The 15,716-nt window shown below is 36.6% G+C and overlaps 1 protein-coding gene across 4 annotated transcripts in view; it reads left to right on the top strand.

The window, feature by feature from the left end:
* Positions 1 to 15,716, top strand: part of LOC150092525 (liprin-beta-1-like) — a 494,640-nt gene that overhangs the window by 188,024 nt on the left and 290,900 nt on the right. For all 4 annotated transcript variants that reach the window (XM_090414366.1, XM_090414364.1, XM_090414365.1 and 1 more), the window contains one exon: positions 4,149 to 4,280. In XM_090414366.1, the coding sequence (XP_090270492.1) occupies positions 4,149 to 4,280 (132 nt within the window). The remainder of the gene's footprint in view (positions 1 to 4,148; positions 4,281 to 15,716) is intronic.

Below are 15,716 nucleotides of genomic sequence, written 5' to 3' on the forward strand. Positions count from 1 at the left end.
GGAATTCGTCCCTCTGTCCAGGCTTTCTGAACTATGCAGTGCAGCCACTGTAAGACTTATACCACCATACTTCAGCATTTCTGGTCGAATATCATCTACTCCTGCTGCCTTTCCACATTTCAAGCATTTGATGGCTTTTTCTACTTCAAGTATGGATATGTATTCCTGACTGTATCCCGGATGAGTGTTTTTTACCACTGTGCTATCACTGCTTGTTTCATTTAGCAATTTTTCGAAGTAATTACTCCACACTTCAAGGATATCTTTTTCTCCTGTTTTCATGTCACCTTTATCATCTCTAACTCCTTTTACAGTACTCTTTCCTCCATTTCTAAGCTTCTTCAACAACCTCCAGAATATCTTACCACCTTCTTGATATTTACTTTCTATATTCTTGCCAAAGTCCTCCCATGACTTTTGTTTAGCTAGTTTTACACACTGTTTAGCTTTCTTACATTTGTCTCTGTATTCTGTAAGAGTAAAAGCTGACTTATTTGCCAGGAACTTTTGATATGCTTTCTTCTTTTCCTTCACTGCCTCTTTAACTTCCTGTGTCCACCAGGGAGTTCTGATTTTTTTATCTTTGCACACAACCTCACCACATGCCTTTCTGGCAGAATCAATCAATGTTTCCTTCAGAGTTTGCCACTGAATCTCCATGGTTTGATTCCTGTTCTCAAACTCTTTCATTTTCTTTTCAATAATATTTCTGTATTTTAGTCTACAGTTTACATCTGAGAGCTGCTCAACTTTTATTCGCTTTAAGACTTTCTTACATGTTATTCTTTTCAATATGAAATTCAATTTTATCCTGCTCAAGACTAAATAGTGATCACTTCCAATTTCAAATCCTCTGTATACTCTGGTGTCCTGCACCAGGGAGAAAACATCACTATCAACAATAACATAGTCAATGAGACTTTTCTTATTTCTTGCCTCTTCTCTCCATGTGAATTTGTGCACATTTTTATGTCGGAACATGGTGTTAGTAATAACCAATCCATATGCTGAGCAGAAATCCAACAAATATTTGCCATTATTATTAACTTTGCTCTTTTCTCCAAATTTTCCCAAAATATTTTTGTATGTCTCACAATCATTTCCTACTCTACTATTTAAATCCCCAACAAGGACCAACTTTTCCTTTTTCATTGTGTCAGTTGCTTTTTCTAAAGCCTCAAAAAATTCCTCCACTTCTACCTTAGTAGAACCTTCTGTGGGGCCATAGGCACAAATAAGTCTCATTGTCCAGTTCCCCATTCTCATATTTGCCCACATTACTCTACTTGAGACTGACTGCCATTCAAGAAGATTAGCCTTGTATTTTGTGTTGAATACTATGGCTACTCCTTCTTTTCCTTGATTGTTATTGCCTGAATATAACATGCTTTGTATGCAATGGAACATGTAGAAAATAAGTTACCTCCTAGTAGGGTTATTAATGAGATGGAAAAAACAAAAAGAGTAATTGAATGGATATGGAGAGACACAGACAAAAAAAAAAAAAGATGGTGGGAGGGGGGGGATGTTAAGGAAGATTAGGCTGGGGCAGAGGTTGATGTTAAGTAGGAATGCATCCTTTCACTATATAGCATTCTGGAGCTAAAGATAAAATGGAAAAAGAGTTGACTTTTGTGTTCATTGTTATAAGTTGATAATGGGAAGAGCAGGAGGGGGGGCAGAGAGAGAGTGAGAGAGAAAGGTATTACATTGGGGGGAGGAATTGTGGAGATTGGGTGAGATTATTATTGTTCTATTGGTTTAAAGATGGTTAAACAACTGATACTCTCTCTCATTGCTTTAAATAGTAACTTGATATTTATGATCTTTTATTCTTTTCTTACTGCATTATTCCAGTGAGAAAATTTGTAGCTAGAATGGATATTTATAGTTCTATTATGAGAACTGTCAGTTTGTGGCCTGGTGCTGATAACTTTGTATGGTTTGGTTTGAGGAGGAGCTTTCTGTTTGCAGTAGTATGGAAGGATAGATAGCTGCCATACTCCCTGCAGGATTTCATAGCTCAAAAAAAGGTTTGTTTATTTGTTTCCCATGTGAAGCATCTAAGGGTATGAAGGCAAGTATATTTTGTCTGTAAAATACAGCCTCTCCCTGTTTGTACTATAGGTTGATCAACCAGTATATGGACTCAACATGAAGAAGAAGAAAAAAAAGTGAATTCCACTTTCCTGTGGTGTGCCCTGTTTTCACAAAAGGGGCTCTGGTGTTTGTGGCAAGCATTCTCACTGCAAAAGGATATCTTCCTAGGTGGAGGAAATGCCAACTAGATCCACTAGGTGGTAGATAACCTTCATTGCCCTGTGAAGCACTACCCTGCTTATTGAAGGTTTGAAGTGCTGAATGCTATGTTTGGCCTACAGAGCAGGGGTTCAGTGTGAGTGATACCCTTCAAGGGCATGACTAACATACTTACAGACCTAGACCCTCCTCCATTTTGAGGCTACAGCAGTTAAAATGGTGGTAATGCAAGCCAGCTGCCAGATAGTATATGGGTCTGAGCTAGTCAGTAACAAATCAGGAGGCTTCCTCGTTAACTGGCACATAATCCTGTTGTCACATCTGCCAGATTGTGCCTAGTGAGGGGAGTCCAAGTAGTGGCATGTGGGAGGCACTGTCGAGGCCACAGAATGGCATGGAGACTGGTCACTTTCTGAATGGGTGCCATGTTCATGAGTCCATCTCCTCCCACTGTTTGTCTCCGCTCTTTCTTTTCATCTAATAACAAACCAAAAATGAAAAAATGAAACAGACAAACAGTGCAGGCAATGCTGCAAACATTAAATCTCCCTCAACAGTCTTTGAATTGATTAGATGAACTAGTTTATCCAATCAATTCAAACCAAACATATTATTCGAAACTTACCAAAGTTCCATATTTGTCCAGCACTGGGTTTTTGGATTATGTTAAGAAAAAGAAAGTAATTAAATAAATAAAAAAAAACCTTATTCCATCCACTGTACTATATATAGGTTTGCAACCTCTTGTGAGTGGCAGTCAAAACAAAAAAAAAGTTATAATGATCTACATTAAATCTTATTATTATTCCTTCCCTCCTCTTTTACCTTGTGTGTGAAGGATTTTTCTATATTTTACTGCTACCATGTTGAGGATAAGGCGGTTAGTCCTATGTTTGTAGATGCATGTGTTCACAGGCTGGTTTGCCTGTTCTGGGGGGAAAAAGTTTCTGGGTGAAAAAAATCCATTCCTCCGTATGAGACTGGCAAACTCACCTTTAGTCATAAGAGACCAGATAAGGTTACTCATGTCACTGACAGGAATCGAACCCAAGTCTTTCCGATCAAAGCACTACTTCTGTACTGACTAAGCTATGGAGGCTCTACATTAAATCTTTACAAATATATAACTGAGTGATATGTTGCGTGTATTTATGTGAACTTTTATTCGTTCATATTAATAGGGAATCAGTTTGATTAAATGTCAGAGAAATAGTAATTTCAGAAAGTTTAAAAAAAAAAAAGTTGTTAAATTACAGTTTTTTTTCTTCTTTTGACAAATCACTAACAGTAATGTTACTACACTTGTTACTAGAGTGATACTGTTCTTAAGCAAATATAGTTTTGGATTTTGTATGTTAAAATTATGAAGGTGAATATCCCCTTTATCATTCATGTTCTGTTCATCATTTGGTATAGTGCAGTGATAGGATCCATTTTTTTTTTTTCTTCTTTAGGAACTAAATCTTGATTTTTTTGTTTTCTTCACAATGATTGCATCTCAGGTAGTAAATCTATAGTACACTAGTATTAGTACCAATAGTGTTTTTAGGGGTTAGGTAATCCACACTTGCTCCAATTACAAACCATGGTCTCTAGAGAATTGAAAACTGGAAAAACTATTGCAATTTACCAAGACAATTTTAGTAATTTTGAAATTATTGGAGCAAATGCAAGAAATTCAAAAATATTGAATTTTAGAAGTTATATGAAAAAAGAAAGCAACAAATATTAATGAATATTTGTAGAGGCAGGTTTATTAATTGCTTATTGCAACTGTCATTTCCTTTCAAGAACAATACAAAGTTATACTTCATTTTATATGATTAATTTTGAATTTAATTACACATTTCTTTATATGAGTAGATGATTTTTATGCATATTGTTTTTAGGAAATGCTCACAAGGACTGCAACAGAGAATAATAAGCTGGAATTAATAACAGAAATGTCAAACATGAGACTGAGATTGACTGCTCTGGAAAGCGATCGAAGGGATAGTGAAGAAAAGTGCAGGAAAACGGAGGTGATCACATTTTCTCTGTTAGTTTTAAATTTATCTCATTCAAAATATTCAGGTATTTTCTAAGATAGGTCTTCTTTTCTATGTGTGTATGTCTATGTGCGTTTAAATCACATCCACTTTGAATATCTGGTATTTATTGGGCTTCATATCAGGCATTTATTTCCCTCTCACTTATATATGTGACCCAAAAGTTTGTGACTTGACTTCATATTGTTATTTTCATATTTTACTGCTGTAATAAGTAATTGTATCTGTTCTGTGTGTACTAAATTAGAGCTTTGTTTTTGTGAGCAAAATGACATATAAATAATTTATGTTTAATGCTTGAATGATATTTTTCTTGTTTTAAGTGGTGGCCTGCAGTTCTAATTTGATAACTTTGTGAGTTTGAACTTGAGCATACTGCAACTGAAGAAGTCTGAAACATCTTTAAAGCCAGAGCACTTTGAAGATTAACCTTATTTCAGAATGATCTTTTTCAGTTAATTTTGAGATACTGCATCAAACTGTACTTCTAAATTGCTGGTCAAATTTAGTATTCAGAAGAAAAGCAGTAATGACTGTTACCAGCTTAGGTAGGTTATTAGAATGTTTCACGACACATTTCCAGTGTTGAAAAATTACAGACGGAATGTCCCCCCAAGATAATTGGGGGATACATTCGCCTTGGTATCATGGGAGGACTGAACTATATGCAATTTTAGATTTCTGAAATTGGAGGCATAACCAGTCCTTCTGGGTTTACCACAGAGATTACCTTTCCTCTTGATAACTTAGCCCATAACCTTTTCAAGTGTCCTTTCCCACACAATGCCCTCTCCTTAATCACTGCTGTGTCTTTTGGCACTACAAGGGTGCTAAACTTTCAGTCTTCTGATCAAAACACCTGTTCTGAGTGAGTTATTGTCAGAATGACAGTAATTCTGACAATAAATGACAGAATTACTGTCATTGGTATGAAGGTGCTTATTCCCATTTCTGTCCAAAATTCCTGACATCCTTGCATAGAATTTTTGCCCAAGTATCATCAGGTGAACCAAGACAACTGAAGAAAGAAATTAGTACCAGAGATGGCTTGCAACCAGAACTCTGGCTTTATACTCAGCCTATAATGGAGCATGTAAGAAATACAAAGAAATCAGCAAATCCAGTCTGATTTTGAAAAAGGGATAACATCAGCAAACTTGCTTCCTGTTCAAGATACGGGGGGATCCCCCATATCTCAACCATCCCTTAGGACTGGTTGAGCCCTCCTAGTGACGGATTAAGTACGTATTTTATGACTGTAAATCTGTGTATGTTCATGGGCCAGTTTGCCTGTTCTGAGGGATGAAAAGCCCGAGTTTCCGGGTGAAAAAACCCTCTACTGTCGTATGAGACCGGCTCACTCACCTTTAGTTGAAAGAGACCAGATAAAGGTTCCTCATGTCATGGATGGGAATCGAACCCAGGTCTTTCTGACCAAATGGCTTTGTCTGTACCAACTGAACCACAGAGGTTCTTTCTGGTCCCTTGTAAAGGCCATAACGTAGAACATGTCTTGCTCACCTGTCCTTCCACCTCTCTCTCGCTCTCAGCTATCATATATGGTACTGCTGTTACAGCAACTAAAAATAAAGATGACTTTCTGGCATCAATCTTCTCCAATACCGGAAACAGTGCAAACTTGCCTCCTGTAGTCTTAAACATATTTTATGACTGTAAATCTGTGTGTGTATGTTCATGGGCCAGTTTGCCTGTTCTGAGGGATGAAACGCCCAAGTTTCTGGGTGAAAAAATCCTGTACCGTCATACGAGACCGGCTCACTCACCTTTAGTCGAAAGAGACCAGATAAAGGTTCCTCACATCATGGATGGGAATCGAACCCAGGTCTTTCTGACCAAATGGTTTTGTCTGTACCAACTGAGCTACAGAGGCTCTTTCTGGTCCCTTGTAAAGCCCATAACATAGAACATGTGTCTTGCTCACCTGTCCTTCCACCTCTCTCGCTCTCAGCTATCATATATGGTACTGCTGTTACAGCAACTAAAAATAAAGATGACTTTCTGGCATCAATCTTCTCCAATACCGGAAACAGTGCACAGTGCAAACTTGCCTCCTGTAGTCTTTCAGCAAGAAAAAAAGAAGGAGAGAGAGAAGACAACACGAAAAGAATCTTAAATACGAGGGCGGTCTGTAAAGTTCTTGTCCTCAGCCATAGATGGCAACACTATTGGCAAGATTTATTTTTTCTAAGTTGGTACATCTGTCATAAGCATACATGTGAAATTGCAAGTCATTCTATCAAGTAGTTTGTTTTATACAAAACTGAAACAAAAGTGTTGTCTGTATCCCTTGAAATGGATAAAATTGAGTATCGTGCAGTTATAGAATTCTTTGTAAAAGAAGGTTTAACACCACAAGAAATTCATTCGAAATTCATAAAAGTTTATGGGCATTCTTCTCCTTCATTTTCTACAATTAAGAAATGAGCTGTCGAGTTTGAACGTGGCTGTACCAGCCATGAAGATGATCCATGTAAAGGACGTCCAAAAAGTGTAACAACACCAGAAATCATTGATCAAGTGCACGATATGGTATTGGATGACCAGTGAGTCAAAGTGCATGCAATTGCTGAGACTATAGGCATTTCAAAAGAACATGTAGGATATATTTTGCATGAAGAATTGCAAATTAAAAAGCTTTGCGCAAAATGGGTGTCACGCTTGCTCACAGCAGATCAAAAATGCACTCGCATGAAAATCTCTAAACAGTGCTTGCAGCGTTTTAACATGAATAAAAACTAAACTGATTTTGTGTGTCGATTTATTACTATGGATGAGACTTGGATTAACCATTACATACCAGAATCCAACCAGCAGTCAAAACAGTGGATGAAAGCCAGTTGTTCACAGCCAAAGAAGACAAAGTCGCTTCCATCAGCAGGAAAGGTCATGGCATCAATGTTTTGGGATGGTAAAGGCATTTTGTTCATTAATTATTTTGAAAAGAGTAAAACAATAACCAGGGAATATTATTCCGATCTTTTAACCAGACTAGATGAAAAAATTCATGAGAAAAGACCCAGTTTGCAGAAGGAAAAAAATCATCTTTCATCAGGACAATGCACCTGCCCACAAAGGAGTTTTGGCAATGGGAAAATTAAGGGATCTGCACTATGTAGTGTTGGATCATCCACCCAATTCCCCAGATTTGGCTCCCTCTGACTTCTGTCTTTTCCCAAAACTAGAACTCTTCCTCGCTGGTCAGCATTTTTCTTCGAATCAAGAGGAGATTGCAGCTGTAGAGGGGTATTTTGCAGATCTTACTGAGAACCACTTCAGGGAGGGACGGGATAATGGCGCTGCAGCATCTGGAATAAATGTATTAGTCTTAAGGGAGATTTTGTTGAAAAATAAAAATAATTTTGAAATTATAAATTTGTTTTTTCATTGTTAGGCCGAGAACTTTTCAAACCATCCTCATATCCTAGATATCAGAAACTCTTTGGTCCTGGTGGCATCTTTCAGTTGTATTCAAACAAGGTTTTACTATAGAGCTAGCTTGTTCTATATCATCTCTGTGCTCTTTTATATTCAACTGGTATCTGTCCCAATACATAAGAGCAACCCTATAATTCATCCCATTCTACTAAACAGCATCTGCCATGAAACCACTGACCCATTGCACTCATCCTTCTCCAAAATAATGGAGAAGTTCTTTAACAGTCAAGTTTACTATGACCACCAGTATAGGTTCTGCCACTCAAATTCCAAGCCCAATTTCATAGCTTACATCACCCACCACTGGACATAAGCTTAGCAAAAGTTTGGAGAAATTTCTATGGTTGCTGTTGATATTTCCAGAACATTTGATTCTGTTTGGCATTGAGATCGGCTCATTAGCTCCCTGTAATTGAGAAGCCAGCTTTCTCTCTGCTAGTTGTCTTCCTCTCTTCACTCCTCATTCTTCACCAATGAAGAAATGCCTCGGAGCTCTGTTTTATCCCTGTCTTCTTTTTTTATTGTTAATGCTCTTCTCTCATTGACATATTTAACCTATGCAGAAGCAGGCAATAAATGTAAATCAACTGTCAGCAAATCCAACTTTATAAAAGTCACGAGCAGAAAAAGTGTCTCTTGTCTAAATGGTAGCTGTGCCTTCTGGTCCCTTGCAAAAGCCATCAGGCACAACTTCTGCTCACCAATGCCCCCACCTCTCTCTCTTTCTCTCTCTCTCTCTCTCTCTCTCTCCCATCCAGATGGTACCACTGTTGCACCACCAAAAAAAAAGCCAACCTCCTACCATCACTCCTCTCCTCTAACTCCTGCATAGACAATGAAGGCAAATCACTTCCTTCCATACCAGCAACTGAGCAGTATATACCTCCTGTGGCCTTTAGGCAGAAAGACATAAGAAGAATATTAAACAACTTCACTACGAAGTCATCTGGTCACAATGGCATTTCTCCTATTGTACTCATATGTTGTGCTCCAGAACTAAACCTGTCATCTGTCATCTCTTCAATCTTCTGTACCTAGCTGGCATCTATCCCATGTCATGGAAACTAACATATATCAAACTAATTCCAAAAAGGGAGACAGAAGTCTACTGTCCAACTACTAACCAATTGCCATCACCTAGGTCCTCTTCATAGTAATGGAGAAAGTTATCAATGGTCAACTTCTTCACTGTTCAGATGCACACCATTGAATCAGTGACCACCAGTATGGATTCTGCGAATTCATATCCAAAGCTGACATCTTAGCTCACATCAATCACTACTGGACACATGCCACGGAAAGGTTTGGAAAAATGTGTGTGCAGTTGCTCTTTACATTTGCAATGCTTTTGATCATGTTTGGCATGAAGTCTTGCTTTGCAAACTGCCTTTTGTCTGTTACCACCCTTGGTAACTGGATAGCCAGCTTTCTCCCTGGGCATTCACTGCTTGTCATGGTGGGTGATACTCTCTCTTTGAGCTTTGCCACTAATGCTGCAGTACCTCAGAGCTCTGTTCTCTCGCCTACTCTTTTTTCTCTTATACAAAAATGATCTAGTCTCAATCACTAGAAATCTTACCCATAGTTTTGCCAATGATAGCACTCTCACTCATCCTAGTCCTTTGACAAACCATGTACTTCCCAGACATCCCTTACATCAAGATCATCTGCAACCAATGCCTTAAACACTGATCTCCATACCATCCTTCAGTGGGACAGCATTGAAGATAACTTACTCATCTTCAATGCTGCCAAAATGTAGTCCTGCCTTTTCTCTTGCAAAATGGATCTCAGTTCACCTTCCCTCATTCTCAGTAATACATACATCACCAGACATGATGAACTATCTCCTTGCACTGACATTACCTCCACCCTCTCTTGGTACAAACACAGCACATCAATAGCTTCCTCAACTTCTAAAAAACTAGGCATTCTTTTCTGCTCAAGAAACTATTTTACAACCACCCAGCTATTAACCTTATATAAATTCAAAATCTGCCCATCCCTAAAATACTGTACATACATTTGGGGTGCTGCACCTAAAATCTCCTTAAAAATTCTTGATGCTGTCCAGAGGATAGCAATTCAATTTGGCTCATAGATGACTCTTCTCTGACAAGTTCACTTCAACCTCTATCTCACAGATGCAATGTTTGAGCTCTATGTTTCTTCCAGAGGTATTTCTGTAGTCACTGGCCCCATTAAATTGTCAAACATAATTTTTCCACTTGCTCTCAGAATTGTTAAAACTAGAGCAGCTGCTGTCCAACATACCTTTTCAGTACAACTGCAAACTTGTTGAGTTTGCAGTTGTACTGAAAACTCGTCGAACCTGCTTCTTCTCTTCCTCATTTATTCCATCTATGTCTGTCCTCTGGAACAGCCTTCCTTATGACCCCCAACAATTTCAGCCTACAACTCTTGTCAATAGATTTCTTCTTTCTCAACTCCTATCTGCATGTTACAAATACACTGATGTGCTGTAAGTTCTTGTACCGCTCATGTGTGGGATAAATAAATAAATAAAAAATATGGGTTTAAGAATGGCACAGTAGACTTTGTGGAGTTTATAAAGTGGATCTACTTTGATTAATCTCACAGCTCCATGGAGATCCTGAATTTTATTCTAAATTATAAATTATTATAATAATTTATAATTTATTAGAGTTATAATAATAATAAAAATAACAACAATGACAATGATTGAAATTGAAGTAATCTCTGTCTGTTTGGGTTTGTAGTAATTTCATTGAATTTTTGACATGTTTTTGGAAGTACATTGTTTTTAATTCTTGCATTTAAGTCTCCAGCCAGTATTATTAATTCATGTTTTTTTTTTTTTCCTAACTCACAACTGTTGACACATTAAATTCAATTTTATTTTTATCTTCAGTATTTCTTCAGATACATGCTCCCATTTATTTTGAAAGTCCTCACTTATTATTTTTACTACCCCACTTTTGTTCTTTGTTGTTTTTCCATATTATATTTTTTAATGTGCAAAATTTTGCTATTTTTACAAGGGCAAGTTGAATATTGTAATTTGGAAATTCATTGATAACAAAGACATAAAACATTTTGAAGAGCAACTCCTGTTTTTTTTCAAAATTGGCAGCTGTTGACATTCAGTTTTCTCTATAACAAATTTCTGAGTGCTGTCACATCATCTAGACTTAGTTAGAAATCTTTTGAGAGAATGATGCTTCATCCTGTTTTCTGGAGTTTGACTCATTGCCTTAATATATTCTTTTCTGTGCATTTTTCTTTATTATATACATGGTATGTGTGTGTGTGTGTGTGTGTGTGTGTGTGTGTGTGTGTGTGTGTGTGTATGTGTATGTGTAGAAATTTGTAGTATTAACTCGGTACTAGGATATGTTCATATTTATATATACTGACTATAACCGAGACTAGAATAACAATTAAATTTATTCAAAATGCAACATGTTTCATCGGATTGTCCAACTTCTTCAGGCGTGGGAACATAGAAAGCAAGTAAACACTATAAGAAACATCATATCACTATAAAATGACTATTATAAAATCAGTTAGCTTTGAACTGTAGCTACAGTCCGTGTTGAAGTTCTATTCTTAACAATAGAACTTCAACACAGACTGTAGCTTCAGTTCAAAGCTAACTGATTTTATAATAGTCGTTTTATAGTGATACGAACAGTCTGTGTTGAAGTTCTATTGTTAAGAATAGAACTTCAACACGGACTGTATCTACAGTTCAAAGCTAACTGATTTTATAATAGTCGTTTTATAGTGATACGATGTTTCTTATAGTGTTTACTTGCTTTCTATGTTCCCACACCTGAAGAAGTCAGATAATCCGATGAAACATGTCACGTTTTGAATAAATTTAATTGTTATTCTAGTCTCGGTTATAGTCAATATATATAAATATGAATATATATATACATATATATATATATATATATAAAAGAAAGATCTCTACAACCAGTCTGTACTCCCAACAATGACCTATGGTAGTGAAACATGGAGTCTGACTAAAAAAACACCTAAGAAACAGAAAATAACACAAAGAAACCTTGTTTCTTTGTGTTATTTTACCTTTACTGTTAGATAAAAAGAATAATACTTGGATAAAGAAGCAAACAAAGGTAATGGACATTCCTTAGTAATAAAAGGTGTAGTTTTAGAACCATAGTCTTCCCTATAATTCTCCTGTTCAGTAAATGAATTGTGCACAGGCACACTTCATTTTCTAAAGTGTGCCTGCATGCACATGTTGATACATGTGTATTAATATCTAAAGATGCCAGTTTAACTTTGGTGATATTGAAAATAAATAAATTTTTAGTTATTATTAATCTGCATTGTCAATTTCCTGAAACAACATCATGTATGCTAATCAACATATAAACCTAAACTCCAGGATTACCATCATCCATGGAGATTCACTAGCACACAAGGCCCACATGTTTAGCAAGTTAAAATTGAAACTTTCAAGACAACTCTGTAGGCTAGCTTTCCTAATATGCTGTAGAGATAATAAAGTCATTCCCAATTGTGTAAAACTGAAACTTGAACCAGGCACTGCACATTTATAAGTGCACTAGCTTGTTGGCAAGGACAGAATGCACGTGCACCTGTATTTGCCAAACAGAGTTATTTGTGCAAACACAAACAAAGTTACTCATTCTCCGTGGAGCTTTCCACTATGCTTAATGCTGACCTCTGGACAATCCTCTTATACATCTCCAACACATTAGCTGACAAGGAATTCCAAAAAATGAAAAGTCGGCAGATCAGTTTGTCAGCATAATGAAAAATTTGCCAGAGCCTCAAGACCACATGAAAACCATGTGATTAACTTATCTTCCACTGCCCTTGAAGCAAACACCATCCAAACAATGAGTCACAACTTTTGAGCCACATCCAAAGTCACGGCTCATTGCATTGATGATGTTTGCCAACAGTATAAGGCTAAGGTGTAGCCAACTTGCTGTCATAGGTGAAACCTCCCAAAAGTAACCTCTGCAATAGAGAATATAAATGTCTATTACATCTCAAAAAAAAAATTTCTGAAAGCAGATAAGGGCAGTACAACTATAATTATAAACCACTCAGCTGTATGTAAACATCATCTCAATACACTTTTGATGCTGTTGTTTCCACATATACATAATTTATTATAGGTTTTATTTGCATCCTTATTAAACATAATAAGATCAATGAAGGAAAGTCATAACGAGGATACACTGGCATGAAAAGGAGTTAAAAGCAGAATTAAAAATAATACAAAAACTTGAGATTGTCGACATCACACACAAATTAAGTGAGCCAGCAATAAAAACAATCCTTAAGGATAAGAATAAACTTATTGAAGCAGATGAAAATGTTACTTCCCCCTCCCAAGGGAAAAAAAAAATGCATTCTCAAAATGAAAGTATATAAAAGTTGGAAAAATTGTTAATTGCATGACTTGAAGATTTAAATGAAAAATTGATACTCATCTACTCACAAATAATAATAATAAGGTTCTCAGTGTGTCAAAAATATAGAAAAAATATATCAGTAATTATAAACAGCCAAAATATGTATTTTGGCTGTTTATAATTACTGTTTATAATTAAAAAAACAAACAAACAGCATTCCTCATTTAAGGCAGAAATTCACTTCACATGGATTTCTTGGAACATGTCCCCTACATAAAATTTGTTACCTCTAGATTAAGAAAAAAAAAAAAGTTCTAACTCTTTCACATGTTTCTTACTTTAATTTTAAAATCAGAAGTAGTGCAAAAGTAATTGTGAAAAATGTATAATAACATAACCATAAAATCATGGTTAGGAATTACAAGAAATAAAAGCAATCAGGAAATAGCACAAAAAAAATTGTAAAAAAAATAACAAAGGAAATAGCTGGAAATGGAACAAAAGAATTTGCGAGAAATAAAAGAAATTATTATTATTAACATCTGACTTCCATGGAGTCAGAGACTCATTGTGGGAGGTACACACTATCACACACATTGCTCATCCTACCGTGCCTTAAACTGATTCAATGTTTCTACATTCGCAACACACTCAGGCAATGCATTCCACTCGTCAGTCCCTCTCCATGCCAATAACCTACCCTCATTCCTCTGCTCACCTCCTTATACAGCTTCCAGCAACGGCCTCTTGTTCTACTCCTCTCTCCCATTCTATGAAGAATCTCTTCCATGTCAATCCGAAAACAACCCCTGACTAGCTTATATGTTTCATTCATACCCTCTTTCCCCCCCCCCCCTTCTTCCTCCTATTTATGAAGGCTTTGCAATTTACATTCTCTCAATCTGTCCTCGTGCTCCACATTCCAAAGACCACTCACCACCTTTGTAAATCTTTTCTGCCTCGTCACCATGAAAACCCTGTGACCAAATCTATTCACCATAATCCATATGAGACCTGATCAAGATCTTACACAATCGCATCGTAATGTCTCTATTTCTGCATCATTGCCATTATCTGATGTGACATCTTCACAACTTGTGCAATGTGACCCCTGAATTTCAGGTCCTTGACCACCATTACTCCCAGCTCTCTCATCTTCTCTACTTCCTTTAAAGTTTTCCCACCAAGTGTATACTTTGCATCCCACTGTTGCTTACCAAATCTGAAAACCTTACACTTTGCAACATTGAACTGACAGTTCTGCTTACCTGCACATTCTTGTTTCATGGACAGACATCATGGCAACAAACAGTTTTGTTTGTTGCCATGACGGGAAGGTCGGTAGAGATCTGCATATCTGAACATGTAAACGACACAGAAAGAAGAAGAGAGTATAAATCATGCCTGGCATGCCACACAACCACTACTGGCCATCAAGTACTTTGGCAACAAACAAAAATGTCATATATTGCTCGTAACTATTTTACAAGAAAATTTAAAAAAGCCTCGAAAATGCTTAGGATCCCTACACAACTCAATAAAAATCAAGGCTTAATCTTACATGAATTATGGTCTGCTTTCAATAAAAATTCAACTGCCACGGACCCAGGATATAACATGCTTGATACCACAGAACATGATAGCAGTGACTAGCAAAGTATTAACATGCATACAGTAACGATTTTGCCATTTGTATTCTGGTTTATCAATTATATGTTACAGTTGTGAAGTTATCAAAAACATCTAATATGTATAATTAATTGTTAATAGGTGTTAAAGATACCAAGTAATTTTATAACCTTGGTTTAATCCTTTTTCCCAAGTAAGCAAACACAAGTAAGTCAAGTTTGCACCTGAACTTGGTTCAAGACTTATGGTGGTAGTGCAACACTAAGGCAACTATTGGTGGTGCAACACCAAGGCAACTCGTGGTAAAGATGGAATAAGTTCTGATCACTTTCTTTAGTATTTCCCATAAATGTAAACACATCTCCTAGGAGATGTATGATGTTATACATTATGGGTGAGGGTCACTACCCAGACCGGTTTCAACCTTTATTGAGGTCTCATCAGTGAGTAGGCAGACCCTGAAATGCCAAGGTTTAAGTAACACAGAGCTTATCAATTTTACGGTCTGGGTAGTGACCCCACCCATAATGTATAACATCATACATCTCCTAGGAGATGTGTTTTACATTTATGGGAAATACTAAAGAAAGTGATCAGAATTTATTCCATCTTTACCACAAGTTGCCTTGGTGTTGCACCACCACCATTAGTCTTGAACCATGTTCAGGTGCAAACTTGACTTACTTGTCTGTTTGCTTACTTGTGAAAAAGGATTAAAACCAAGGTTATAAAATTACTTGGTATCTTTAACATATGTTATACCCAAGGTAAAAAACTTTTCACAAATTGTTAATAGGCTTTTGTTGTGTAAAACTTTTAGGTACCAGTACTCCTGCTGATGTAAGTCGTATGACTTACGAAACTTGTATGGTTTTAATTGCTTATTTTTATTAAACTCTAATTATGTAATAATGTGATC

The sequence above is a fragment of the Typopeltis vanoorti genome, chromosome 25 (genome assembly GCF_054136105.1).
Source record: "Typopeltis vanoorti isolate ZY-2024b chromosome 25, IOZ_Tvanoo_1.0, whole genome shotgun sequence".
NCBI lineage: Eukaryota > Metazoa > Arthropoda > Arachnida > Uropygi > Thelyphonidae > Typopeltis > Typopeltis vanoorti.